Source organism: Hippichthys cyanospilos, chromosome 5, assembly GCF_059441005.1.
Source record: "Hippichthys cyanospilos isolate Australia breed blue-spotted pipefish chromosome 5, RoL_Hcya_1.0, whole genome shotgun sequence".
Taxonomy (NCBI): domain Eukaryota; kingdom Metazoa; phylum Chordata; class Actinopteri; order Syngnathiformes; family Syngnathidae; genus Hippichthys; species Hippichthys cyanospilos.
Genome location: NC_142373.1, coordinates 22,038,109 through 22,064,342, shown reverse-complemented (window position 1 = coordinate 22,064,342; position 26,234 = coordinate 22,038,109). Strand labels below are relative to the sequence as shown.

Here is a 26,234-nt window from a genome sequence, read left to right as displayed (position 1 = left end):
AGTAAATAATAATAATAACACAGGGCAAAACAGCTAACTTACTTGCTGAGTGCAAACCAACCAAAAAAATAAGCCTACTTAGGACTACACACATTATTAGCTTTTAAGCAAATTTTAATCATAAGCCATCAAACTCATTTTTTGATAATTTCACACCAAATTTATTCAAATTATCCATCTTTTTCAAAATTGGGTCTCAATTGATGGTTGGGAAACAATGTTCTCTAGTGGTAGGATGGCAAAGTGCTTGATTTGAATTGTAATTAAAAAAAAATTGCTTGACTTTTTAAATGTTAACATCGCCGAGGATCAGCTTAATTAATCGTGGCAGCCAATATCGTGATCGCGATTAAATTCGAGTAATTTAGCAGCCCTTGTGCTAAGGAACTAAAGACAAAATAAAGCATCCATTCACGATTGTTTATTAGCAGTGGATCACATATCCAAAAGTCACCATCAAATCTCGTCAGGTGAGCGGTAAAGCAAAGAAGATGACACGTTTAAAGAGACGGTGTGTAAGATTTAGACCGTTTTTCATGAAAAAGGATTACATTGTAAATTTCAAAAATTCGCAAATGAATTTGTTCTTAGTGGTCAACAGTATGTTTTAAATATAATCATAGGTCTAGTTATATTACACGAAGGGTGGCACTCTGGAGGCGGCCATGTTTGTTATAGTTACAGACAATAGTAAATGCAGCACCTGCAGCACCCTCTGCTGTCCGTAAAGATGAACGGTCTCAATCTTACACACTAGCCCTTTAAGGGAAAGGTCAACATGTTAACACTCAAAAGCAACTCCATTTCCACCGGCGTTATCTTCTCTAACAAAAACAAAACAACCATTCATGTAAAACAACCACAAACCAAGCACCAGGTGCACTTAGTTTTCCGCACCCACCATTTTTTATTTATTTTTTTAATGTCTGTAGCTTTTAGCGTGACATCACTGGCGAGGTGAGGAGGGGCTCCTTGGTCGTGGCGCAGGAGACGCAATGTTATTTGGTGTAGAGCAGATACCATCAGTGGAAACATGACAACAGGATCAACTTAACAGCAAAGAGACCAATTTGAATGTGATGAAATTATCAAATGAAAGAATTAAAAATTGTAAACTACTATCCGTCAGCAAACGAGAATTGCTGTACAATCGTTACACATCATTTCTTACTGTACCGCCAATGTTATCATTCTCCGTGTCAATTAGAATCTAAATGTCAGGGTCGCAACGAATGGCTTTTATTGACCGTACTTAGCATATTAGATTGTCCTGACAGTGTCAACATTACTAACAGCTTTTAATAAGAAAATAATAAAGCTTTATTATATATATTATATATATCCTTTATTATATATTTCTCTGTTATCATTTTCTGGTTGATTGCATTACAGGGTGAACGACACCCATTACATTCCAAAATGCAAAATTTATGTCAATAAATTACTTCTCTAGTGACGACAGAACTTAAAAGACCAGTCAGCTAATTTGCATTTCCACAGCACGGCAGCTAAACACAAGCACAATACGCGCTTTTCAATCTACTAGTCAACTGGCGTTCCAACTTCCAAGCGTAGCAAGGCGATGCAATCGGGGGGGGGGTTTTTGCTGGAAACCCCATGTTAAACGTGCTAGTGTTAGCTTAGATAAGGATGCTGCAGGGATCCCCAATTTGTGAGGTGTGAAATTCTCAGGCGAGTTTTGCAAAAACTTCACCAAATTGGTTGACAAACCTGTGTCAGTGACACAGTGGCAATTTTATTATTGCTCTGCCACTAAAAGTATTTGCTATGTACACACACACACACACACACACACACACACACACACACACACACACACACACACCAGAATAATGCTAAAAGCTTAAGTATCGTGCAGTGGAAATGCAGTATAGTTGACAGCAAAAATCCCTCATGGGTGTGAAATAAAAGAAATACAAACATTTCTGTATCATTGAAATCAAGCACACGGCATTCTATATACATAATTCTTAAAGAAGGAAATCAAGTTTCACTCCTCTGAAATTGCACCCTTTTCTAACGCCACCACAAACCCAAATTGGGCAAAAATTAGTTGGGGATGCGTGAATATACAGTTGAAAGAAAGGAAAAGAAGTTTTTACAAAATGCACCTGAGTGACCGCAAAAGAGCACGGCCAAGTTAGAGCAGCTAAAAGCCGAGCGGTCGACTATTGACGGATTAGAAGCGATTTTGACCATGTGTTTTATACATACTAAGATAATTTGGTATTGATGTAAGGTGCTTAGGGGAGAATCCGCTCGCACAAATAAAAAACAACAAAAGCCAAAGACAAAAACAAAAACATAACCATGGGAACGAGCAAGAAAATGAAAAAGTCCACCATGGATGGACGCTGTACAACTTCACGTGACAAATACAGACATATATACAAATTTCTGTCTCTGTCCAGGACATTTTTAATCCATTTGCGGCAGCCATCTTGAGCAAATTAATTCCAGGGCCCCTCTCACCCCGATGCCACATTGGGCATTTTAGTGCTAGTGCAATTACTGTGCGCCGATTTCCTGGGATTTTTCTTATTTTTTCCCCCTCCTTCGGCCATACGGCGACAAAAAATCCCCATGAGCTTCGCGGTTTGGACGAGACGTTAGCGGGTTTGTATCCGGCGCGGATGAACATACTGTACTTTCTTTTGTGACTTCGGGGTCCACTGTCGTCATGGCCATCCTACCAGGTGGGCATCATGTCCGGGAACCAAACTCGGCCAAGGTGCTTGGAGACCTCCCAGTGGATCTCGTCCAGGGAGTACTTGTGGTCGGGGATGAGCACCTCCTCCATGATGGAGAGCTGCGACAGGCGGTGCCCGCACATCTTGACAAACTCCACGAAAGCGCTGCAGGACACCTCACACTCGCCCAGACCGATGGCCGACAGCTGCGTGCAGCGCTTGGCGATGCGGATCAGTTCCTCGTCCAGGGGGCGCAGGCCGTTGGCGCACACAACTAGCTCCACCAGGCGCGGGCAGTGCAGGCCCACGCGGCCCAGCACCTCCTTGCTGACGGAGCGGCCGAAGTAGAGATGCGTGACGGGGATCTCGTCATTGAAGAAGGGGCCGAATTCGTCCTCGTACAGGAAGAAGTACATGACCAGGTTGAACTTGGGCGAGTGGCGCACCATGGCATCCCAACTGCTCTTCTTGATGGTATGGAAGTGCTGGCCCGGGTTCTCGCTCACCACGTCGATGCGCAGGTGCTCCAGGTGCACGTGCTTCTCCGAGGACAGCGCCAAGAGGAGCTCGTCGCTGAGGAGGTGGTAGTTCAGCGCCAGCTCCCGCAGCCCGTGGCACTGGTCCGCCACGCACAGGATCCCTGGGAAACAAGATATCAACGACTTTTCAAGCGCTCAATTCCTTGCTAAGAGAACTGGGACATTTCAACAAAATTGAGGATAACTCTATGGTTGCTTTAGCAAAATGTTCGAAACAAACCTTAGGATCATTTGGGCTAAGTTCACACTGCAAGGCTTAATGCTCAAATCAGATTTTTTTTTTCCTTTTTAGTGAAACCTGATTTTATTTGGAGGTTGTTCTAATAAAAGTGACCAGAGTTTGGTTTGTTTTGTTGTTTGTTACGCAAGTCGAAAAAAATGCAATCTGGCCAATCAGACTGACAAGTATCGAATTTAGTACCACATGCCCAAGTGGCGTGGGTCCCGTTTGAAAAATAATCAGATGTGAGTCGTCCACACTGCCATCAACGGATCAGATACAGGTCGAATAGGAGCAAAAAAAAAAATTGAATTGGGTCACTTCCGGCTGCAGTGTGCCTTCAGCTTTTTTGTGGCAATGACAATTCTTGCGAAGGCATTACTTTAGCCTGGTTGAATAAGACGAGGCAGTTCCATTTAGATCGCATACATACCTGCCGGCGAGACATGAGGGCAGCTGCTCATCTTGAGCAGCTTGAGCGTGTCGCTGTTGTTGGCCACCAGCACCTTCAGCGAAGGGTCATCCACCGGCGTATCGTCAATCTTCAGTGACGACAGAGACTTGGAATTGACGAACACCACCGTCAGCGCTGAGATGAAGTGGGACTGAGTGGGTGGCAGGTGAAAAAAACAACATCATTTTCAAGCCGTCTACCATTGGAGAATAATGCAAATGTGTTTACTTGGATATCTCATTGTTTCATCTTTGCTAACTAAAGGACCTCATCTACAAGCAAGTTGAACAACATTCTTTCTTTTGCAAAGCTCAAAAACCTTCTTTCAAAAAGTAGACAATGGATGTTTAGGTATTAATTATACCTTTGGAACCTCCATGAAACTGGGCCTGGCTGTTGAGATGAGACCTAAAGTCTTGAGTGAGCAGTTCACCAGCTGTGAAAGAATGTCACAGGCCGCCTCTGCAGACTCGGTGCTGCTGTCCACCTAGCAAACGGCAAGCGAAAAAATAGTGGTTCAAAGACAGATACTTCCTTTTGCTTTTCAGCCCATGCCCTGCGGCGCTCGCACCTTGAAGCTGACGTATTGTAAGTGATTGGAGTGCCTCTTGATAATCTGCTTGATCAGATCCGGGTGCGTGGCTTTCAGGTAAGAGCTGGCCGGCTGGTTGAGCTCAAACTCAAAGCAGCGCCACAGCTCGGGCATGTGGAATGCCTGGTTCCACCCGCGACACACTTGCGAGGCAAAGGCCCGATCCAGTAGCGGTAGGTACTGAAAGATTTGCAGCAAAAGCTCCTGGGGTAGACGAGCCCAGTTGGCATCCACGGAGCTGTCGGCCTCCGACGTGGGGCTCGACTGTTTCCGAGCTTTCTTACGGGCCTCGGGCGGACTCTTACTGGGAGAGCCGTTGCCCTCTTCCTTGGTGCCTTTTATCCTCTTCATCCTGAAATGTGACAGCAACATAGAAACATAACAGGTCACGCTACAAATTAGGCTATCATATCTTAACAGATATACCAACTCACAAAAAGTTAGGGATCATGGGCTTTTGGGTAAAATTTCAGGACGAGCCCAAAATGCATTCAAACCTTTACAGGTGATGTTAATGTGACCTTCTCTAAGCTTTTGAATGCACATGTCCAATTATTAAAGGGTTCAGTAGTTTTGTACAAGTAGTTGTTCTCTAACAAGGAGCATAACGGCAAAAATCACAGCAGGTGGTTGATCCTTGAATTGACCGATAAATATCCTGGTTCAATCATCATGCTGTTCACATTTTGACATCATGAGACCAAGACGACAACTAACAATGGATCAACAGTCCCTTGCAATTGTGATGCTTCAAACAGGACGTTCTCAGACGCAAGTGGCCACCTAGCTTGGAATGTTACAGAGTGTCATCAGCAGGTTGCAACAGAGATATCGAGAGACTGAAAGAGTCACAGAAAGGCGTAGAAGTGGACGTCCTTTGGCCACATCTCGTTTTGAAGGCTGCTACATTTAAAACACTGCCCTGAGTGATGATGGATGCCACTCAACTCTAGGCACATTAAGGGAGGTAAGAGGCACTCAAGTGTCACGCCAGAACATTAGAAAACGTTTACATCAGCGTGGGCTCCGCGCTCGACGGCCTGCACGAGTACCTGACCACCGGGCAAATGTGTCATCTTCCAGTGGCCCTCAGTGCTGTTCTCTGATGAAAGTCGATTCATGCTGAGCAAAATTGATGGCTGGAGTCGTCAGGGAGAGCTCTATGCATCAGCCACTACGGCATAACACCACCGCGATATAACAGTGTGGGTAGGGGTATCCAGTTGGTACAGAACTGCCCCACACTTTGTGACGACCCCATAAAACCTGAATACCATCATTATTCCAGTGATTGTGCCCCTAACTTCACCTTCATGGACAACAATGCTCCTGCTCATCGACCAACAGGAATTTTGTCAAATCACCAAGTGGGATAAGATACAAACTGAAACTTCGAAACACACACGTTGAACGCCACAAAACAAACAAATCAATGAGAGCACACGAGTCAACACTAACCATAAAAGGTTCACTGCAGTATAAGCAATAGCAAAAACATAATTTCCATAATTTAAATGCACTAGCTCTCATTTACCTTTCTACAACAAAATCATCTGTGCCCTGAGAGGACTCTTTTTTTTAAAGCAGAAAAAAACTACCTCACTCAAGCCACTTTGAAAAAAAAACAACGTTTTTTTAAGATTCTAATGTTGTATTTCTCTTTATTTATTTAAAAAGAATTGATATAAAGTAACACAAGTACATTCCTATTTCTTACAGTTTTTACTGCGATCCTATCATTTTTGAAGGGCAATTAGGCAGCACAGTTGGCTGGAATTTTGATTGTCTGGGATTTCATCTCACCGTCACTAAACTAGCAAAACAATTCTTGGTTTGATTTAAATCAATGGCATTTTTTTCACGGGGCTAGCCATATTTCTTGAAATATAAAAACGGTACAATTCGTATGCTACGTCAAGCTGTTTCTCTTCAGCGAACATCTCCCGGGAGGAAACTAACTTCATGCTCCTAAAATACAGAATCTGTATATTTTCAGATTGAAGTGGGCATGTGTAAAGATATGCATGTAATTATTTGGGCTTCGCAACATGTTTCTGACATTATGCCACTTCAAGTTTTGTTTTTTTTTCACATATGTAAAGCGACTTAGACTGTTCACTCTAGAACGATGTTCGTTCAGGCAAAGAAATGAAACGATAGTTATGTGAGCTAAAGCTAAATTTGCTTGTGCAATGGCACCACGGTGGTAGAATAGACGTCGGGTTGTTGACTTGTTAGTACGAGGCTGACTTGGGTAACGTTGGGTGCAGTCAAGCAGTTTAAATAATTTACGTTGATGATCCACACAAGTATTTTTAAAGCAAAGTTCCGGTGACGTTTCCTTACCTTGTTTACAATTAGCTAGCTTGCTAGCAGCAAAATTTCCGACAACCGAGATGAGAGCTCAGCCCGGGCCAACGCCAGAAAAGATCATTCGGACCAGGAAAATAACAAACATCGGAACTTCTTCTCAGGCCCTTTCCGAAGCGGTAAAATAAAAACACCGATAAACAATGCACACAAGCACCCTCCAAGAAAAAAAAACTGCCACAGTGGCGCCTCAGCTTGGGTTGACCTAATTCCCTCGCTCAGTCGTTCCAGCTCAGCCAGCCCCCTTGAGCCTGAAATGGCGAAGTGTTGTTTTCAAAGCCGCGGTGCATTGTGGGATGGATGCAAAATGGCGACCGCGTAAACGTTAGCAACCTCACGAGTCACTTATTTGAGGAAATTCACAGAATCTGAAAAGGATAGTGATTTTTTACTAATATAATATTTTACGCTATAAAGAAATGTGGCAACCTCATATTTAATGGCATACACCATATAATAGCGCTCTTAAAAAAACTGTGTACAGTATATATATATATATATATATATATATATATATGTTGTAACCATCATAATTCTTCCTCATCCTCAATAACAGAAGATGTGACAATTAGAAAAGCAGAGCCGTCGACTGTTTAAAAATGTACAGTGGCTTTATTGACATACATTCCATAGGTTTTTTTCTTTTTTTCTTTTTTAACAGCTGCAAAACAGGAGGCACGCCCAGTATTGCACTTCATTAAAAGTTCTGGCTCAAAACATAATCCAGAATATATCAAAGAAAAGTGAAGTGAAAAGTAGCAACTTTTGGAATACAGTTAATTTGAATAATAGCATTATATACAAGATTAGATAAATCGTACACTATTTTCCTTCCAAACAATACTCTTATAACAGTCTTACCCGACATCCTTTTTGTATGCACTTGACAGTTGGAGAATACTGTACAAGATTACGAAAAGCATTTTACATACAACAACATTTTGAATGTATATATAATAATTGGGAAGCTGGAAATACAACCTGTTCTTTTTTTTTTTTTTTTTTTTTAATAATAACCCCGACAAATTTCATTTAATTTAGGTGGTCAGGACTGTGCAACATGGAGAGAAGCCGAGGGAATACGACGGCCACATGCAAACACGCCACAGGTTATCTTCTTCTTTCCTTATGTATATATATTCTTTCATATTTGTTCGTCTTTTCCGTTCAGACATCCCAAAGATCATAAACAGAGCCTGGATACTGACTGCATTGGTAGAACAGCAGACCTGAGGGCTCTTGACCAGCCCGGCAATCTGCTCGCATTTCCTGCAGGAAGGAGCCAAGCTTTACATGCTGAATGCGCTTCAGCAACCAGCCAGCCAGCCAGCAGGCCGGAGATCACAGTGGACAATAACAGTTCCCAAAGGCGGAACTCTGGATTAGAAGGTGTGCGCGTTTCTGCACACGCCGCAGCCCAAAGCAAACTCCTCCCCTGTTGGCGGGTGGACCACATGCAAGGGACATTCGGTTCCCTCCAGCTGCTTTCCTTTGGGTCCTGAGACAAAAATGAGGAGACGGTTACAACCTCAGACATACAGTACAAGGTGTTGTTGGTTTATGACACTGTAGAAACACATTTTCTTTAGCCGCTTATCCTCACATGGATAGATACAGTTTTTCATCACAAAACTAGCAAAATGTGTGTGTGGTGTATTCGGGCTTTTTCTCAAAATTTGATTACTTTTGATAGCAAAGCACCATCAGAAGGAGACAATGAACATCAAAACTGCTGGCTAGAGTTTTTGAATCGTACTAAAAGTGTGTGTAAGATTCAAGAGTTTTATTGTCATGTGCATAGTAAAACTACACAATTAGACACTTAGATTTCACACAATAGAGCAAACAATAAAGTAGACAATAGTGGGCAGTAAAAACAGTAATAAGGCAACAAGGGCAGTGGTAATGAGACATGGTTTATCCAACTTGACCTGCCCTTTGATTTCCTTTTGAAGCTCCTGTCACAACCAACGGGTGACCATCATCTGACATAAATCGTGACAAGTAATCTATCAATTAACACTGGGATGATTGAATGATTTGAATTAATTTGTCTTGGCCATTCTGACTTCCGATATGCCTGAGCTAAGATGTTTATGTTACTCCCTATATATTAACATTAATTAAAGCAATAAAAGTCTGTGGTTTGTGTTTTTTTTTTAAAGCACATGTGATTCAACTTTATAAATGTTCCACTACTTTTCCGCAAAGAGAAGGGTTCCTGCATACCTGCAGGGCAATGCGGCAACTCCTCCTTGGGGACGCTGGTCATCCTCTGGAAGTCGTCGTGGCAGGCGTTGCAAAAATGCGTGGTACCGAAGCAGAAGAACACAGCCACTGAGCAGCAGTAGCGACATTTGTACTCCAGGAAGTCCGTGCCGTGCTTAGAGCACATCTGGTGGGAGGATATTGACAGCACATTTTATCATCTTCTAACATTTCCACATACCTTGTTTGAGTGTAATGCTGACCAAGATACACCTATAAAAAGGTGATTGTCAAGCTGAAGGCAAGTGGTACACAGCCGACCATTCAGTCCAAAGGAACATTCATCCATATTGTCTTGATGATTTTTTTGTCAAATGTTTTGAACAGCGCATAATGTTACAGTAACACTTTTTTTGCCCCAAGTAATATAAAGTGCTTGTAAAGTAAAGTTATGTAAGGTAAAGGCCTTAATTTAGAATAAAATTGTGATCACTTTGCATTGTAAAATGAATGAATTTCATGTTAAATATATATATATATATATATATATATATATATATATATATATATATATATATATATACTCCCTGAATATAGGAGGGAAGAAAAACAATGATGCAACAAAACTCAGTTTCTAAAATTCTTTCACCATCAAAAAGTGGACCCCCCCCAACACTTAAAAAAAAGTCCCATTGCATTCCAACAACATATTTATAACTGAAAATGACAAAAATTCAGCTCAGTTCAAATCAAATGTCAAAACTTAATTCTCATGAATTTCCTACAAAGTGCTACATATTCAAATACGTATTTAAATTTATTCCTTCACTTTTTAACTTATAAACACTCAAAAATTTATTTGGTACACCAACAATAATAACAACAACCTTAACTAATAAATAAATACATAAAATTCAGGTGCCAAAAATTTGCCTAAAATTCCCTCTGTTTACCCTTATGAATTGTTTTCAAGATCTCACTGGTGGGCGGACTTATTTTGTGCACCAAAAAGTCCCACTAACAGTTGTGATCCAAGGTACTTGTTTACGACACGACACCGCATCTGGGGCGCGGGCCAGGGATCATTTACCCACCTGAGCCCTGGAGACATCAGAGCAGGCTCCGCAAATCAGCTCGCTGGGATCATAGTCGTCACCCTGCCCCGCCTCGGCGTCGCAGCGGGCCTCTCCCCCAAAATAGGCCTGAAAAAACACACACATTAGCTCAGACCGCCACCTTTCAAATGCTGCTTAGTTCAACGGGTACCTTTTTGCACTTGTAGCAGACGTAGTAGGCGTATCTGTTCATGGCAAAGCCCGCCGGGTCGTTGTGGAAACGTGCGCCTGGCGTGGTTATGGCCTCGCTCTTGTGTAGACCCTCGTACTCTAACCTCATCAGTGCCTTCCGCCTCACGTCCTCATAGAGCTCCTTGATGGGGTCCAGCAGGTCTTTGATCACCGAGTGGTTGATTTTGTTCTAAAAGATAAAATGTTTGAAAAGGTTTTGCACACGGATGAAAGGAATCAAAGTCTCACACAAACCTCGGATTAAATGTCGCCTCACACACAGATAATCGGTTATTTTACCTTGCAAATTGGACACAACATGAAGCCAAACGTGATGCGAGGCCCAAGCCAGCGGTTCTCCAGAACACGCCGGGTGCACTGAAGGTGGAACACATGAGTGCAGTCCAGCTGGGGGAAAAAAAAAGTCATTGGGGAGGCTGTTTTTTTTTTTTTTTTTTTAAACTGTTTGTTACCTGCTTGCCTATGATAGACTTGTATGGACGTATCCCAGCTGTATTCAAAGGAAGTATCACTTTTTATTGGATTTCGCCAACTACTGACTGGTGAGTGTCTGTGTGTTTTTAACGCACTGCAGCACATACTGTATGTTGATTTCAGAGGAAGCCTTATTTGTGCTAACTACTATTCTAAAAACATAATTGCTAAGGTCGTTTTAGACATATTGTTACCGAAATAATAATAAAAAAGCTTGTTTTCCAAAAAAGATAGAATGAGACTTAGGCAAGTATACTATTCGACTAATCAAATACATTTTCTAATAAAGGCTTATTTAAACAGCTGCAGAAAGTACATTTATTGAAGAGGAGGCTTTTATTTGTACCATTTGCCTTTTGCCAAAAATCATTTATTAGACAAGAAGTCTTTATTTGTCAATCTGCCATTTACAAAATAATTGTAGATATTGTAAGCCATTCCTTATATTTTGTGTCAGGTTACAGCCCCTGTCATGAATTTGGGGACAGAGTGATTCCTTTTTCTTATGTAATGCACTTTGTCATATATATGTGCGTAACAATCAAGCGCAAGTGGAGTTTGAAACTATTTAAAAAAATAAACTGTTCACATGAATATGCAGAAAAGATTGTGGTGCGATTATGTCAGTCGACTGGAGCACCATCTTTGTGGAAACCTATGATTATTTGTAATGCACATTTTACATTTACAACTTATTTACAACAAAAGGAAAGACTCCACGCTGTCCATATGGTTTGGTAGGTGCTGCTGTTTTGGTTATCAACAGAGGTCAAATGGGCTTGTAAGTTAATGCTTTACCCTAATGGCCCAGAATCTAATAGGGTCCAATTAAACAAAATGTTACTCGATAAATAGACCTAATTTGGCATGAATAAAAAAAAAAGTACTAATATTACATTTTCATTCTTTAGTTTCCTTGATGGAATCCATGGTGGGAGGACACACCTGTACAGCAGGAGCAGCAGAGAGCGCCTCAGTGAAGCAGATCATGCACATGTCATCAGCGTCTTGCTTCAGGCAGCCCGTGTTCTTGTCGCAACCATGCAAGCAAGGGAGGCACGACTCCTCGTTCTTGACTCCGCCACACGGGTGCCCGCATGGGTGTGTCTTGCTGCACGCCAGTTTGGAGTATTCCTGTGGGAGGAAAAAGAAAATGAGAAGTCAAAAATGACAGACTTTGAATATAATTTCTGCTCTCTAAGTGAGAGGAACAAGGTACAACAAATAACTTTAGAGGCTGGATATAAGAAAGGCTAGGTTGAATTTTACAGGTAATTGGCAATTGAACTTTCGTAAACCCTTGCATACAGAATGAAAACAAGTGTAGGCTGTTATAGTCAATGTTCAAGATTATAAAAATATATGCCTTAAAAATGGGCATGCCTATTGCAGGAACCCAACCCACGACATGGTTACTAGAAGAGCAACACACTATCAACTGTACTTCTCCAACAATTTTTCCTCATGCACAGAGTGACTTTTTAACTCGACAACTAACTTGAAGCTCACAACAGGTGCTGACAAGACCCACAAAGCAGTACACCGTATTAGGTGTTATTGTGACTTAATGATACTGGATAAACTAAATAAATATCATCCACACAATCCGAGGCTTCATTTGTCACTGGTCGCGTGATTCTCCTACAAATGATGCACGATCTGAATTGGGGCTTCATTGAGCATACCCAGTCAACAAAATGATTTTTAGAAACTTAGGACATGTATATTTGCGTGTTAATAATAATAAAGTAGACGAAAACACTACCATGCTCGCAGGGTATTGCAACTTACTTCAAATGAAAGTGGAACAAACAAAACAAAAAAAAATGTCAGAAAAGGGCAGTGACAAATAAAGTTGCATGTCTTTGGAAAAGATGAGGAAGGACACACACATTCACACACACATACACCAACAGTGTGGCGTGATCACATGTAGGAGTGATGCTGCTCTAAGCTGTCATCACAATAGATTATTTTTTTTAATCTCAAAGCGGTTTTACCTGACAGTCAGGGTCAGAGCAGACACTTCCAACCGCCGACAGCTCAGTTCCATTCCTGGTTCCGCAGAACCTGCATGCATCGGAGCTGCTGGATGCTGGCTTACCTGTAAAAACATGCCTGGGAAGATTAGAGACAAAAGTACCTCTGCTGTGTGTTGCGTGTAACGCATCTGTTCACCTGTGTGCTCTCTGAACTCCACCATGGCTTTCATTGTTTTGGAGTCGGCCAGAGCCATGAGCCAAAAAAGCTTGGTCCTACCACATCCTTCGTGGAGATCCACCTTGATGGCCTCTTCTTCCTCCTTAAACACCTGACAACCACCACCATTAAAGCAATTAACAACCACCAATTCCCATGTAATAATAATAGACATTTTCAAAAAAACAGCCAAGTGCTGACCTGTCTCTGGTGAGAGCGTGTGCGGCGGTGCAAGTGGAGAAAGCGGTCGCAGTCCGTGCACAGGTTGCCACACATGTTGCACAGGATGATGGCCGCCGTCTCACCATCGTCATGGTTGTCGCACATTGGCTGAGAAGATATAAAAATGATTGACGGACAATTACCTGTTTATTCCACGTTCCTTTTTTGAAGTGGAGGTTATACTTTTATGTAGCCGCAAACCTTCCTGTCAAATTAGTTCTTGTATCCTAGATTGATGCTGCGTCCATCAATATGGAGACTGTCTACCCGCGTTGGAAGTAACATAAACTATTTTCCATTTAGGGACAGCTTTTTTATCCTAAAATTCCTTTCATGTTTACTACACAGCTGTGATTTAGTTGTAAACATCTCACACAGTAATCCTTACAGTGCTTCTTTTTTGGAGTCATGCTGTATTGGATCTTGCTTGCCACTAGTCATTGATCAATGGGAAACAAATTGATTGTAAACGGCATACAGTATCAATGGGAAACTTGACTTAAGCTATTTGTATATAAACAGTTGGCTGTCTGGAATGACCGCATTAAACGTGGAAATTCAACCTATTAAATCTGTTGTCTTCTTGCCATTTCCATTTTCTGCCTCACAAACAAACTAACAAACGCACCGACACATGGTTTCTACACCTGTGATCAGGCAGGGGGGCTCCTAAAGCAACCATAATTGAATTACTCACAAAAAAATCATAAGATGTGTTTCATAATATTATTGATTAAAAAAATAAAATGAAAAAGGTGCAAGAGGGTCAGAAAAATCACTAAATCTGTAGACAGTTGAGAACGAGCTCTTTTTGTCACACGCTCTAGCTCCAACGTCCATTGATATGTCATGCAAGCCACCTCCAACTCTTAAAACACATTTTTATTCAATGGTTTTTCACTCTACATGAGACCATTAATTTGGCATATTGCCTGTCTTTGTTACCATATGTCTAATTCTATGCACCACAATGGTTATTTTGAAGTGCTCAAGTTTAAGTTTCGTAAAGGAAACGGTAACGAAGGCTCTTACTCTACAATGACTTGAAACAACATGAGAACTAAGTCACTTCCATTTAGACAAAAGAATAACCCTATGACAACTGGGAATACTTTCAAAATGTAAAAAAAAATGCCAGTCTATGGTGTCATTTCATATTATTTGCGCTAAACCAAAACATGAATGGTTTGAATAGGCAGTATTATTTGTAAGAGTTGTTAGAATAAATATTGTTTCATTCACCCAAGGATCCAAAATGAAAAACCTCATGAAAATGTTATCAGAATATCTTATTTGTGATTAAATCTTTCACTTCAATTGCAGATTATTAAATCCAGTCTTTCTTTTGGCATCTCTAGCCCTATTTTTCTAGACAAGATGTTTTCCCCCTTTATATGCAATTCTTACCATCTGCTTCTGCTGTCCATCTTTGCCCATCCATCGGCCAGAAGATAGCCTGTCCACATGGTCTTGGTCCAGCACACACAGCGAAGCTAGTGCCAGCCACAGCTGACAGAAACATAAGGAATGATGGAGTATGTTCATATCAAAAATGAAGGAGCCCTTAATTGAAGCCTAGTGACGACATACCCTTGTGGTGGCAATGCAGCGCACAGGTGACCGATGCTCCTCCTCCATTTTGGTGAGTGCTATGATAGTCTCAGCGATTGCGTTTTTTGTGACTCGTGACCACGCGTCTGAAAGGTGACCCTGTAAAATGACAATCATGGCCACTTTAGGGGTGCACTGGTGGTACGAGTGCAGACGACCACGAAGGAAAGTGCTTACGCCTGCCATGTCTTTGACAAGTTTGATGATGATCTCTGCAATCTGAGGAGGAGTCGATCCTTTCATCCACCAGTGGCTCTCCCCTCGCCTGATATAGCTGAAAACAAATACAAAAATAAGAAAATAAAGAATGAAGCAGAGATTCAAGAAGAAGAAAGTGTGTGGGTCTCACTGCATTCATTTTTGTCTAAGTAAAAAGCAACAGTAAGTAAAAAGATCACTCAATTAATCAAGTTTCAAGAGAACTCAATAGCAGTAAAACAGTATCTGCAACTGGAGAATTTTTCAATGGCCAAGTTATGGTCTTGGTATAAACCCAATAAGGCATGCTTTCTCTAATTGATGACAAAGGTGTAGAGGGGAGACAGGGAGCCAACCCACCTGGAGTTAAAGATCATTGGCAAGGTGACAGTGGTGACCCCTTTGCCAGCAGTCATGCCGGCTGTGCCAGAGATGGTGGTCCCCTTGGCTTTCAGCTGCACGGTGAGTGCTTTGGCGATGCAGCCCAAGAACATGTCCAGGATGCCCAATTTGTTCCAGTCGCCCTTCTCCGTGGAGTGGATGATGTCACTGATGTCTGCCGGCGGTAGAGACTTCACCCCGATGATACTGGCGAGGCGCACCGGTGTCACCTCTGGAAGGACTCGTCTGAGCAATGACGTTACCTGGTATGAAGTACGCAAACACACAGCATTGAATGTTACTGTGCGGAAAAAGTGAGATTTATAGTTATTTTTGACTATGGATGCATAGTTTTCACTGATCAAATAGAGGTGAATTGATAAATATTTATTAATAAGTGATGGTAGAATCTCTGACTCCTGTTGTTATGCTAGCGTGACTGAGAACAATAACTGATGTAAATAAATAGTATTTAATTCTAGATTGCTTTCTGTAAATTCTTACACCGCTACAGTAAGTCTCATAAGAGTGACATGCTGAAAAAGTCCAATAAAAAAAAAATAGTATTCTGATTTATTGTGTTTGTGTATTTTGATAAACCTGTGTAAACCTGAGGACTTGCAATTGTGTACATGCAGTCCATCTTTAGACCAGTGTTTCTCAACATTTATTGAGGCGAATTTAGAAATTGGATAAAAGTCTGGGAATCGGTTCTTTGGACAAGATGCACTGTTCAGCTTCACTCACTTGTCTCTGCACCCGTGGCGAAGCCGTGTGCAGCAGCGAGAACAGGTCCTGCATGAGAGTCAGCTGCTGCGCGAGGTACTGGCGCCCCACGTTAGAGCCGCTCAGTGCAAGCACCATGGACAGAAGCTCAAAGCAGTAGGCGTCCGAGGAGGCATCGTCGTCACTGGGCTGCGAGTTGGCGTTCTCCTTGCTGGAGATGGCGTGCTCCCACTCCTCTCTCACGCGTGTCGCCTCCATGCGGATGGCCTGGACTATGTGCGCGCACACCTATATGGAAAAAAATGGAAACTTAATTTTAAGAATTGAATTCAATCCAACGCTGATTGCGTCTTGAAGCTGACCTGTTTCTGCAGGTTGGTAAGTTTGCTCCTGCTGAAAATGATTCCGACCATGTGCTCTTTGAGGTCTGCGTCTGACGGCACCTATTCAAGAAATGTTATTAAATTGAGAGCGGCTTCAGAAAAACGTTGCCAGCTATACAGTTGAACTCAGTGCATACCTTTTCTTCTCCTTCGGGAGAAGAAAGCAGATTTTTCTCCTCCTGCTCTGGGGTTGGCTCTGCATCTCCACAAATAAGCTTCCCAAACACCTAGGTGTATACAAAAAAAATGTCTCAGTTAAACATTTAAATCATATTTTGGCATATTTGTTAGTTGTAATAATGGACACCAATGCCTTGTATGAACATATATAAGATAGTAATGTGATTTTTTTTTTTTTGTCTCCAGCTAATTAGAATAAAGTTCAGGCAATAATGAAAGACATCAACAGTTTAAGCCTCAATATAATTACATGAATTGATAATGTGAACTAATTTTATGAATTCGATCATACAAATGTCTCTTTCCTGTAATCTATTTATTCATTCATAATTACTTTACAACTTGTGCAGTGTTATTTCATCACTCTGATCTATTTTTTTCTATGCATGTTTTGTGTACAGCATCCTCCACTTTAAATTTTAACTCAATTGAAAAAAAAACCCAGACTGCATTACTATACCATACTGTCATGTTCAGTGTTCATCAAGCTCTCTGTTTATTTGAAACATTTGAAAAAATAATAAAGATTGAGAAAGTTTGCAACTTCAAACCCTTGCAAATTGAATAAAATGGATCAAATATGTTTTTGGATGAAAAAAAGAGCATGGGTTATTCAAATTGGAACCCTGTGGGCAAACACAATCATTTAGAATGACTTCTGATTTATCGATATTTAAACAATGTAGCGAAAAAAAGGTTCAGTAAATAAGTTGTGAATCTGAAGGTGACTTTGCGCACAAGTTCAATTTGTACAAGTATTCTTACGCATTTAAAATATTAGTGAATGAGGCCCAATGATAGCACCATGAATTTAAGTTATCGTTGTGCAGTCACATCACAGTTTTGGTATATTGCTCAAATATGTGGCATTTAACGTTGAATGTATTTATGCCTGATCAAAATATGTGATGACAGTAGCATACAGATACAGATAATGCCAAACTATTGCTCTTCCACTTGCTGCAATTTAGCGAAAATGGGGATTTTCTTTGCACATGTAGTGGCGTGCATTTATGTTCACCTGAGACGTGATGAGGCGAAAAACACGTAGCGTTTCAGCTTCACAGTTCTTCTGCTGCGCCATGCTGGCTGAGATCTGACCGGCAATCTTGATGCTGTCGCCCTCTTTCCAGCCGAGCACCTTCACTTGGCGCACCCTCAGTGTGTTCTCGGGCCCTTTTAGCTCCACCTTAATCACGTTATGATCTCCCCCAGGTAGCTCACTCGTTACCCAGCCCATGTGACGCGAGTCTAGGTCGACCTGAGATGGAAGGAAAACGTTTACATTGAGGGCTCATTATTGAGTTAGAAGTTTGATGAACAATTGTACATAGATTTTTATTTTTAACCGCCCACAAAGTACACAAATATTTTCTCACTCTCACCTGCTTAATCCTGCAAAGGTCTTCTATCGCCTTTCCACAAAGGAATGTCACTGATGTCACTTTGTTCTATAAATTTGGATGAAAAAAAGGTGGATAAAATGAAACATTCCAGGTTGCTTGAATACACCATGTTGTCTCTTACCCCGAGGTCTCTGGAGTTGTCCACGTGCACAGACACGTTGGAGGCATTGATGCCTTTCACGCAGCTAATGGTGACGCTTTTGGTTTTGTTTTTGTCCTCGTCCCCTGACTCCCAGAAGGTCTCAGTGGAGCCATCCGTCAGGCTGCCAATCATGGCGGGACGACTGGACGTCTTGATATCCACCACGCTGGTCAGGTCTTTCAAGCAGGTCACCAGGCATAGATCCTATCGAGAAGCAAGAGATGTTGCATGAGTCAATGCATGTTTTGAAGATTTCAACGGCAGTAGCTGAGTTCTTGATTTCTTGCCTGGCTAATGGCTTCATAGCCTGACTGAACGCTGATGTTAAAGCTTTCCTCGCTATCGCCATCATCTGACTTGGACAATATGTTGTTGATGTGGTGGAAGACATTGCTCTGGTGTAGAAACTGGTGGTCTGATTGCTTGAACTTGAGACTCCAGCACCTAAAAGTGTGCGATAAAACCTTTCACAGCTGAAAAAGCTTGAAACTAGAAAAAAAGCAGGCATACCTTAGTGCCATTTGCTGAAGCGAGCTTCCACTAGGAAGTGACATCATGAGGTCAGAGATGGTCTGGAGGAGGCGATGGAAAGTGTGGGGGAGCGGGTGGGCGGCCTCGCCTGCGATAACGATGTCGGACAGAGGGTGCTCACAAACGCCGAGGTCTCGGTCCTGCGAGGCAGGATGACGGGCCATGATGAGGAAATGCAGCCTCTCGCAAATAAAAACAATACGTTTTAATAATCGGACACCTGTTCAAAGTTTTCTTTGGTGCCCTTGTTTTCGTCATCTTCCTCATCCTCTGGCTCAAAGGGAGACGGAGTAAGAGATGCTACAAAATGCCACAGGATGTCATGCAGGGAAGTGGTCTGGATCACATTGCACAGGAGCCAGTTGAATGCCTGATGGGAAACCAAAACACATGAACGCTTTTACTATCACAATACTGTTTCAGTAATCTTTGAATATGTTGCCTATACTTTTTTCTATTGAAATGAGCAAGGTAGGTGTACAGCCTTTGCCTATAGGCTGTACAGCAGGGCAACTGGGTAAGGTTTTGTTAGGACGCGTGCGTCGATCAAATAATTTCAATAGTCTCTTGCGTTGCGTTGGATATGCCAATCAGTTTATTTTCGTCAACATTCCTTTCAATATCCTGATAAAGCAATAATTTGAGTTACAAACCAAACTGAAACTCTACCTTAATGACCACGCATGGTCGAAAACTGTTTGTCTCTTGCCCTGTCGCACCTGAGTGCAATCACCAACCGGCACGTATTTATGTAACCATGGCAACCATGGTTTCACCCACCATAATAGATTGGCATGTCTTCAGATAATTTGTTTAACTCTCTTAATATAAACAAATTAAAATACACAAAAAGCTATTTGGCTCCAACAGTAGGTACAGCAGGATGTATCTGTAGCTGGAGATATTTAGTTCTCAAAATTTCTATGATATACAGGGATGCACAAGAATGAAATTATTTGGCCAAATTGATAAGAAAGAAAGAATTGATAAGAAATGCTTGGCGTAAAACTGAAACACAGAAAAAAAGTAAACTTTCTTCGCACATCGTCTCACAGCAGTTGATCAACTTTATTTACGGACTACGACATCATACGAAGAGTCCTGCACAGGTCTCTTAATGAATGATGAAATGGCTCTAAATATTATTCTTGTTTTATCATCTTTTTGGGGTAATTTAAGTGTGCTTCACTTTTTTGCGGTGAATGTAATTACCGGTAGATAGAACAAAGATGGGTTCATTCTTTTATTTGGATTCGATGACATACTAACCACTTGAACGGTGGACAAATGTCTATTTATTTGATTAGATATTAGATAAACAGGAGTGACTTGAAAGACCGTTTTTTTTAATTAACGTACCATTTGGGTAATTAAGTAAAATATCAAAGTAATTTAATGCCTAATTTCAATTTTCCTTTTTTTTTTTTTTTTTATCATATGTAGTCCCAAGAAAAGAGTGGACACTGGGCAATGCTCTCTTTACTCGACCCGCTGAAATGCCTTATCCTCATTGCCAACCAGGAGACACTACTTTCTCCCCGTGTGCGCATACTATTCAAATAGACACTCGCTGGCACTGAAAAACTGAAAATGCATATTTTTGGTTGAAAATTTTTCAATAGGCGAAAATTTTGCACATCTCTAATAATATCTGCAATGAGGGAGAACAGCTCCATATTTATAATATATATAATGTGAACCAGGTGTCCTAATATTTTGTGCATGCGTATAAGATATGCATCTAAAGGCAGCTACAATTTTAAAGATCAAATAAAACTGGAGATTATAGAAGCAAATGCTGCACCTCCATGGCAAAAACCCGGCATGCGGACTTCCTGAGCGCATGCCTCATGGCCACCTCCAGGCCTTCCAGATCGTGATGCTGGATGACAAATGCCAGCACAGGCCACTGGAAATTTCTTTCCCCTTTGCTCAGGGAGCCATGGGCGGATATCAACCTGGACAGTTCAGGGGATGGGTGGCGCAACAGGGAAGAACCCACCTCTGCAAAGACAAGAATCAGATCATGAGAAATGATGCTCACAAAAGATATACAAATGTTCAACCGCGCCAAGCTGAAATACCCGCATCACCGCTGTGGACCCTGCGTCTGGGTACGGCTTTGACTCTGGCTGGAGAGGGTGAGTGCTGTTTGTCATACTCTGAGGCAACAACGGAGTAAGACCTCTGGAAAACGGTGCGCTTGGCTGTGTCGCTGTCTGTGATCGGGCTGGTTTCAAGACTGAAAGATAGCACACGGTAGATGAGATCTAAGGTACACAACAAAACCCATCCAGTTTTCAATTAGCCTAATGCCTGGTTCATATGTTTAGATTTTAAAATTGCCGTCAGAATTCCAAACCATGAGAAAGCCCACACATGACCGGAAAAAGTCAAGGATGTAAAACATTTGAAAGTACAACACAGTGGGCACCCCTGTTACGAGATTGATCCGTTCCGCGGTTGGGGTCGTAAGGCGAATCCACCGTATGACGGGCAATCCAAACCTATGTTAAATAGCTAATGCGCTAGAAGCCCAGGTAAAAACATCAAAATTGTACATACATATTAAAAATTGGTACTAATAGCAGAATTTTAGTAACGCGTTGCAGGACAGCAACTGAAAATAAGTGTAATTACCTAAAAACGCCTGCAGATGGAGACAAAACAACACAAATACATCCAAGCCCCTAGGGTCATGACAGTTGCAAAACCGGGAAAATGTCATAAAGAGTGGATGAAAAAACTCAGTATTCCACGTCGCAACATGAAACTAACGTAAGTCAGGGAAGTTGTAACAAAGGGGTCCACTATATATGGTGTGCATCTACACAGCAAAATCAACACATTACCAACCAACAATTTCTCGCCAAACATCTCAACCTTAAAGAGCTAATCCATTCATTTAACCATTTCCAACAATAAAAAGATGTTATTTTTTAGTCAAATACAAAAGAAGGAAACAATGTTTTATGTAAATAAAACTGCAGTGATACAGACAAAGAACAGAAGCAACATATTGTGCCTTTTGTGGACAATGGTACAATAACAAAAATAAAGCAGAAAAATTGAATAACTGAAATGATGTGTTTGACATCAGGAGTAAGATGTGTTTACCTGGGAGGCATTGACTTCATGTTACTCTCCGGTTCCTCAAAAACATTAGGGCAGGCGTCGGGCGTAACGGAAATGTAAGGAGCAGGAACCGATGTGGATCGCAAATACCTCATCTCATCTTGGAAGAGATTGTCATCTTGGTAGGCACCAAAGTTCTCCGTGTGTTGCCTTAAAAAACGGTGTGTAATAATTGTCATGCACAACGTAGATATTTAAACACAAGCTTTTTTTTCTTTAAGTTCGTTTTCTACCTGGCAAGTGTCTGAAGGTACAGGCAGCTCATTTTATTGGGTATCTCAGCTGACACACCCTCCTTGAGACTGGGGAGCAGCTGGGAATGAAGAGGCCGGGGAGGGTGGTGGCAAAGCATACTGGGCTCTGCAGCACTGCTAAGGGACAGCAGGAACAAAGCGTTCGCCCGGATCACCTGGTGGGCCTCCATGGTAGGCAGGGCTCTCGGGGTCTTCACCTGCAGTGGCTTCTTCCTTGACTGCTTCACCTGGCAAGGAGTTGATACTAGCCTAAGTATGGCTCAGTCGTATTTTTAAAGGTCATCCGTATGGATCATGAATGAAATCTACAAAAAAATCTGGCACTTGTAAGCACAAATGGACTGTCGTTCAAAAAAGTTTGATTCTCACTTTAGCGATTCCATGTGTTTACATGAGGCACAGAGTCCAAAATTTACTGAGCAAACAGCGAATAAAAAAGTAAGGGAAACCACGTTTCAAGCTTTGTGGGACATTTGAAAATGCCTTCTTTTGATGGTCTTCTTTTAACTAACCATCTATCAGTTTCCAAAACGACTTAACCTTTTCGGTTTTGCATGATATGATTCAAATGGCTGGCATGGGATCAGTTCCCGTTCACATTTGCCCTGTGGTTGTAGTCAGCTGGGATAGTTCAAGTCTATCACAAGAGAGCTTTTTGTTGTTGTTGATTTTTTGTTGTTGTTCAGGTTATACATCACCCGAATAAATGTATTAGTTCCCGCCACGAAACCAGAAGAGGTCATCTGAAAACAGATCAGTATAGCGAGTTCCCTTGCTGCCTATGCAGCTCCATGAACCACACCCAGATTAGTGAAGAAGAAAATGATGGAAGGTGCACCAAATGCCAGTATAAAGTACCGTACGAAGAAAAGATTTAAAAATAAGATACCTTTTCTCTAGCTGCTGTCTGCTTTTCTCTTAGGTATTTTTCCCGGCAGCGATCACACACCAGATACCAGGTGCTGCCTCCAATGCCTCCATCTCCACAGTTGCCAGCCCAGCCACCACAGAAATGACCAATACTGTTGTACCCTTGACCTCCAGCATAGCGGCCACAGCCTGAGGAACGAATGAGACATTTATTTCAAATAGGACTGAGTCATGTTTTGTGCCAACTTTATCATTTATAAAATGATCAGTTCTCTCTCTTTACCCGGATGTGCCTGTCTCATATGGTAGGTGACAGGGTAAGGATGAGATTCCCCACACAGCTCACAGATGGTATCTTTCTCCGGTCCACCCATTGCGAGCTGTGCCATCTCTCCGAAGAGATTGCCCCTCGGTCGCACCTCGGTCTTTTCCCGCTTCTTCTTCTCCTTCTTGGCCTTTTTGCTGTCCTTTTCATTCTCCTTCTTTTTTAGGATGGCACTCGACCCCGGACTGGGGAAGATCATGTTCTGAGTCGCTGCTTTTATAGTGGCCAAAGAGATATCCTCCCAGAACGCCACTAAGTGCTGTAGCGTCAAAGGCAGGATGGATTTTGCTCTCATGGAGGGATGGGAGGTCATTTCATAGGAAACGGCGTCCCCTTTGCCGTCCTCGCACTTTTCCGGCAATGGTGGTTCCTTCAACATAGACAGAACCTTGTTTTTGTTGATGCTGCCCATTTTGGAGATGTCAGGACCATGTGGAGCAATATTAAACATGTTTAATGCAGAGGATATCTCAAGGGAGTGGCGGTTCTTGAGCTTGCTCTCCTTCTCTTCAGCACCCTGCCCTCCAAGGGAGCTGCGTATGGGGGCGTGCTCTTTGGTTAATTCTGGATTGAACTTGAGGAAGGACGAGCATGCCATGGCGTCATGGACGATACCTTCATGCCACAGGAACGCTGCAAAGACCGCCCGGGAGCATTCCGCCACAGATGGGGACATGGCCTGCTTGGCAGGCTCGCATATCTTCTGCGTACTCTCACCTTTGAAAAGAGGCCCGGATTTGTCCTTCTTTGGCCGGGCATGCCGACTAGAGGTTTTGCGGCTGACTTTGGGAGAAGATCGGCTCTCCAGCTCCTCTTTGACTGGTGCCTTGCCAATGCTAAAGTGCACCTTGCACGAGGCCTCCTCAGAGTCTGGTACCTCCACGTTTTCATCATTTGCATCCTCATTTGAATGAAGAGTGCTTGAGGAACACACCTCCACCACCTCGCTGTGCAGGTTTTCTTGGGTAACATGGGGGGAAGGAACACGATTCTCTGTGTTACCAACAACAGCCTGGTTTGGATCTTTGGGCGATAGTTTTGGTTTAGGGGAGGTAGATCTGCCTCTTAATGGTTCTGTCAGAGGAATTTTCTTCTTCCTAAGGGTGTCAGGGTCCAGAGTGTAAGAATCTGACTTAGATCGCTCTCTAGGTGGTTCAAGCCGGGCTTTGGATGATGGACTAACTTTAGGAGGGATGTTCTTGTCGTGATGTGTTGACGAGGAATGTTGGGAAAGGGTGCTGGAAGGACTGGACCTGCCAGAAGAGGACAGTCCTTTTTGTTTGGGTGAGGAGGAGCGGGAGCTGCCGTTGGGAGAATCAGACCTATGTCCCGAGGTTCTGGTATCTGACTTGAGGGCCTGAAGAGTGTTATGATTTGGTGAATGAGAACGGCCGTGAGAGTCAGAGCGCAGTTTGGCCGTATCGGAACGCAGAATGAGGGATTCACTGGCTGAGAGCGACCCATCTTGACCAGTCTTGACTCTGCTGTGTTCCATCGTGCGGCTCCCTCGACTTTCTTGTTTCACTGAACGGTTCTCCTGGCGTTTGGAAGCAGGGGACAAGGACCGTGCACTGGGCATCAGGTTCCCTCGCTCACCTAAATGCCAATAATTTAGTTACATTAAAACAGAAAACTCCAGAGAAATACACATTTAAAGGGGACATATAATGATGATTTTCAGATTTGTTTTAAGAAGATGTAGATTTTTCTGCGCAGGCTACACAATTTAAATTACATACATTTTCTCTTCGATTTTTTTTTTTCCGGGATTAATGATGTGTGCAGTGGCAGGAGGGAGGCTCTAATGAATATTAAGCAGAGTAATTGGTCAAAGTACGTTTGCAGGTCATAGAAAAAAATATTAGTCAACCCCAAAATTGCTGCATCCGTATTTGCTTTTTTCACAAAATAGAGCAAAGTTGTGAAATCAGAGCAACTATCACACACTGACACAGCATCTCGTAGTCTGATCATTTAGATGAGATTAGAGTCAGTGCCTGGTGGAAGATATAAAATACGAATCAAGACAAAAACACTGCAAAGGAGAACTAGGCTAAGTGTCTGATGACTTCACACGCGCCTCAGTTGCAGCTTTGATACACCCTACAAAAGGCTGAACATTGATATCAGACTTAGTGTCCCTCCTGTGCCAGTAAACTTTGTACAGCCATGTGACACATAAAAATAATGGCGGCTTTGAAAAGCAGTTCAAAATGGGCTAGTTGTTTAATGCTTGTTTGACTTGATAAACCTGATGACTCCCATGAGTGAATATACAGTATAATATGAGCAGGCAACATTTGAGGGACGACCGAGAAATCATGGCAAACATAATAAATCCCCTTTAATTAATTCAGCATTATTATAATACTGACATAGATGACAAAAAGATGCTTAATTTTGAGATGAAAGGTCGAAACAAAGGAAGAATGAGCACATGAGTATGCACTGAGTGGTTCACCATTGTAACAATAACAGTTAGTCAAGACCTCCTTTTTGGGGGGTAGTGAAATCCGATTAGAAAATGTTAAGGACAAGCTCATAAAATCCAAGCACAGAAAAATCGCTTTCTACCCAACCTCTGATCGATCTGAGGGAGGGCATGCGTGATTTGACTACCCACCCTTTTGCCTCAGAGCAAGAGATGAGAGAGCAGTGGCATGCCCAGCCGCGGTCACGCCGCTTTTGCGCGCACGCTCGCGAGAAGCAAGGCTGCGTGGTGAATCATCTACAGTGGAAAACAAGTGGCAAGGTAAACAAACAAAGCATGGAATGCAGGGAGAAAACCAGAGCCAG

The 26,234-nt window shown here is 42.2% G+C and overlaps 2 protein-coding genes across 2 annotated transcripts in view; both read right to left on the bottom strand.

The window, feature by feature from the left end:
* Positions 1 to 406: 406 nt before the first annotated feature.
* On the bottom strand, positions 407 to 7,167 carry fbxl3a (F-box and leucine-rich repeat protein 3a). The gene is made up of 5 exons (XM_088415320.1): positions 6,863 to 7,167; positions 4,496 to 4,868; positions 4,289 to 4,411; positions 3,904 to 4,075; positions 407 to 3,351 (listed from the first exon to the last, which is right to left on the bottom strand). Exons 2-5 carry the CDS (start codon positions 4,865 to 4,867, stop codon positions 2,711 to 2,713), a joined length of 1,308 nt encoding a protein of 435 aa, XP_088271446.1. The 5' UTR covers position 4,868; positions 6,863 to 7,167; the 3' UTR covers positions 407 to 2,710.
* A 311-nt stretch (positions 7,168 to 7,478) lies between these two features.
* Positions 7,479 to 26,234, bottom strand: part of mycbp2 (MYC binding protein 2) — a 69,074-nt gene continuing 50,318 nt past the window's right edge. Inside the window, exons 56-84 of the mRNA XM_088414661.1 lie at positions 26,062 to 26,166; positions 23,397 to 25,034; positions 23,133 to 23,302; positions 22,223 to 22,470; positions 21,972 to 22,139; positions 20,939 to 21,096; positions 20,659 to 20,858; positions 19,075 to 19,224; positions 18,834 to 18,994; positions 18,611 to 18,767; positions 18,303 to 18,527; positions 18,161 to 18,226; positions 17,797 to 18,036; positions 16,733 to 16,822; positions 16,575 to 16,655; positions 16,234 to 16,500; positions 15,466 to 15,749; positions 15,085 to 15,181; positions 14,887 to 15,006; positions 14,704 to 14,805; positions 13,276 to 13,404; positions 13,054 to 13,186; positions 12,876 to 12,979; positions 11,821 to 12,009; positions 10,681 to 10,788; positions 10,361 to 10,570; positions 10,189 to 10,296; positions 9,116 to 9,281; positions 7,479 to 8,384 (exon numbers count right to left, since the gene is read on the bottom strand). Coding sequence (XP_088270787.1) covers positions 8,269 to 8,384; positions 9,116 to 9,281; positions 10,189 to 10,296; positions 10,361 to 10,570; positions 10,681 to 10,788; positions 11,821 to 12,009; positions 12,876 to 12,979; positions 13,054 to 13,186; positions 13,276 to 13,404; positions 14,704 to 14,805; positions 14,887 to 15,006; positions 15,085 to 15,181; positions 15,466 to 15,749; positions 16,234 to 16,500; positions 16,575 to 16,655; positions 16,733 to 16,822; positions 17,797 to 18,036; positions 18,161 to 18,226; positions 18,303 to 18,527; positions 18,611 to 18,767; positions 18,834 to 18,994; positions 19,075 to 19,224; positions 20,659 to 20,858; positions 20,939 to 21,096; positions 21,972 to 22,139; positions 22,223 to 22,470; positions 23,133 to 23,302; positions 23,397 to 25,034; positions 26,062 to 26,166 — 5,990 coding nt within the window. The 3' untranslated portion in view covers positions 7,479 to 8,268. The remainder of the gene's footprint in view (positions 8,385 to 9,115; positions 9,282 to 10,188; positions 10,297 to 10,360; positions 10,571 to 10,680; positions 10,789 to 11,820; positions 12,010 to 12,875; positions 12,980 to 13,053; positions 13,187 to 13,275; positions 13,405 to 14,703; positions 14,806 to 14,886; positions 15,007 to 15,084; positions 15,182 to 15,465; positions 15,750 to 16,233; positions 16,501 to 16,574; positions 16,656 to 16,732; positions 16,823 to 17,796; positions 18,037 to 18,160; positions 18,227 to 18,302; positions 18,528 to 18,610; positions 18,768 to 18,833; positions 18,995 to 19,074; positions 19,225 to 20,658; positions 20,859 to 20,938; positions 21,097 to 21,971; positions 22,140 to 22,222; positions 22,471 to 23,132; positions 23,303 to 23,396; positions 25,035 to 26,061; positions 26,167 to 26,234) is intronic.

Bases quoted from the DNA above. Each gene is read 5' to 3' on its own strand.
- fbxl3a (XM_088415320.1), bottom strand. From the start codon at position 4,867: ATGAAGAGGATAAAAGGCACCAAGGAAGAGGGCAACGGCTCTCCCAGT. The intron at 4,412-4,495 runs GTGCGAGCGCCG...GCCGTTTGCTAG, and splicing joins TACAATACGTCAGCTTCAAG to GTGGACAGCAGCACCGAGTC. The intron at 4,076-4,288 runs GTATAATTAATA...CCACCCACTCAG, and splicing joins GTTTCATGGAGGTTCCAAAG to TCCCACTTCATCTCAGCGCT.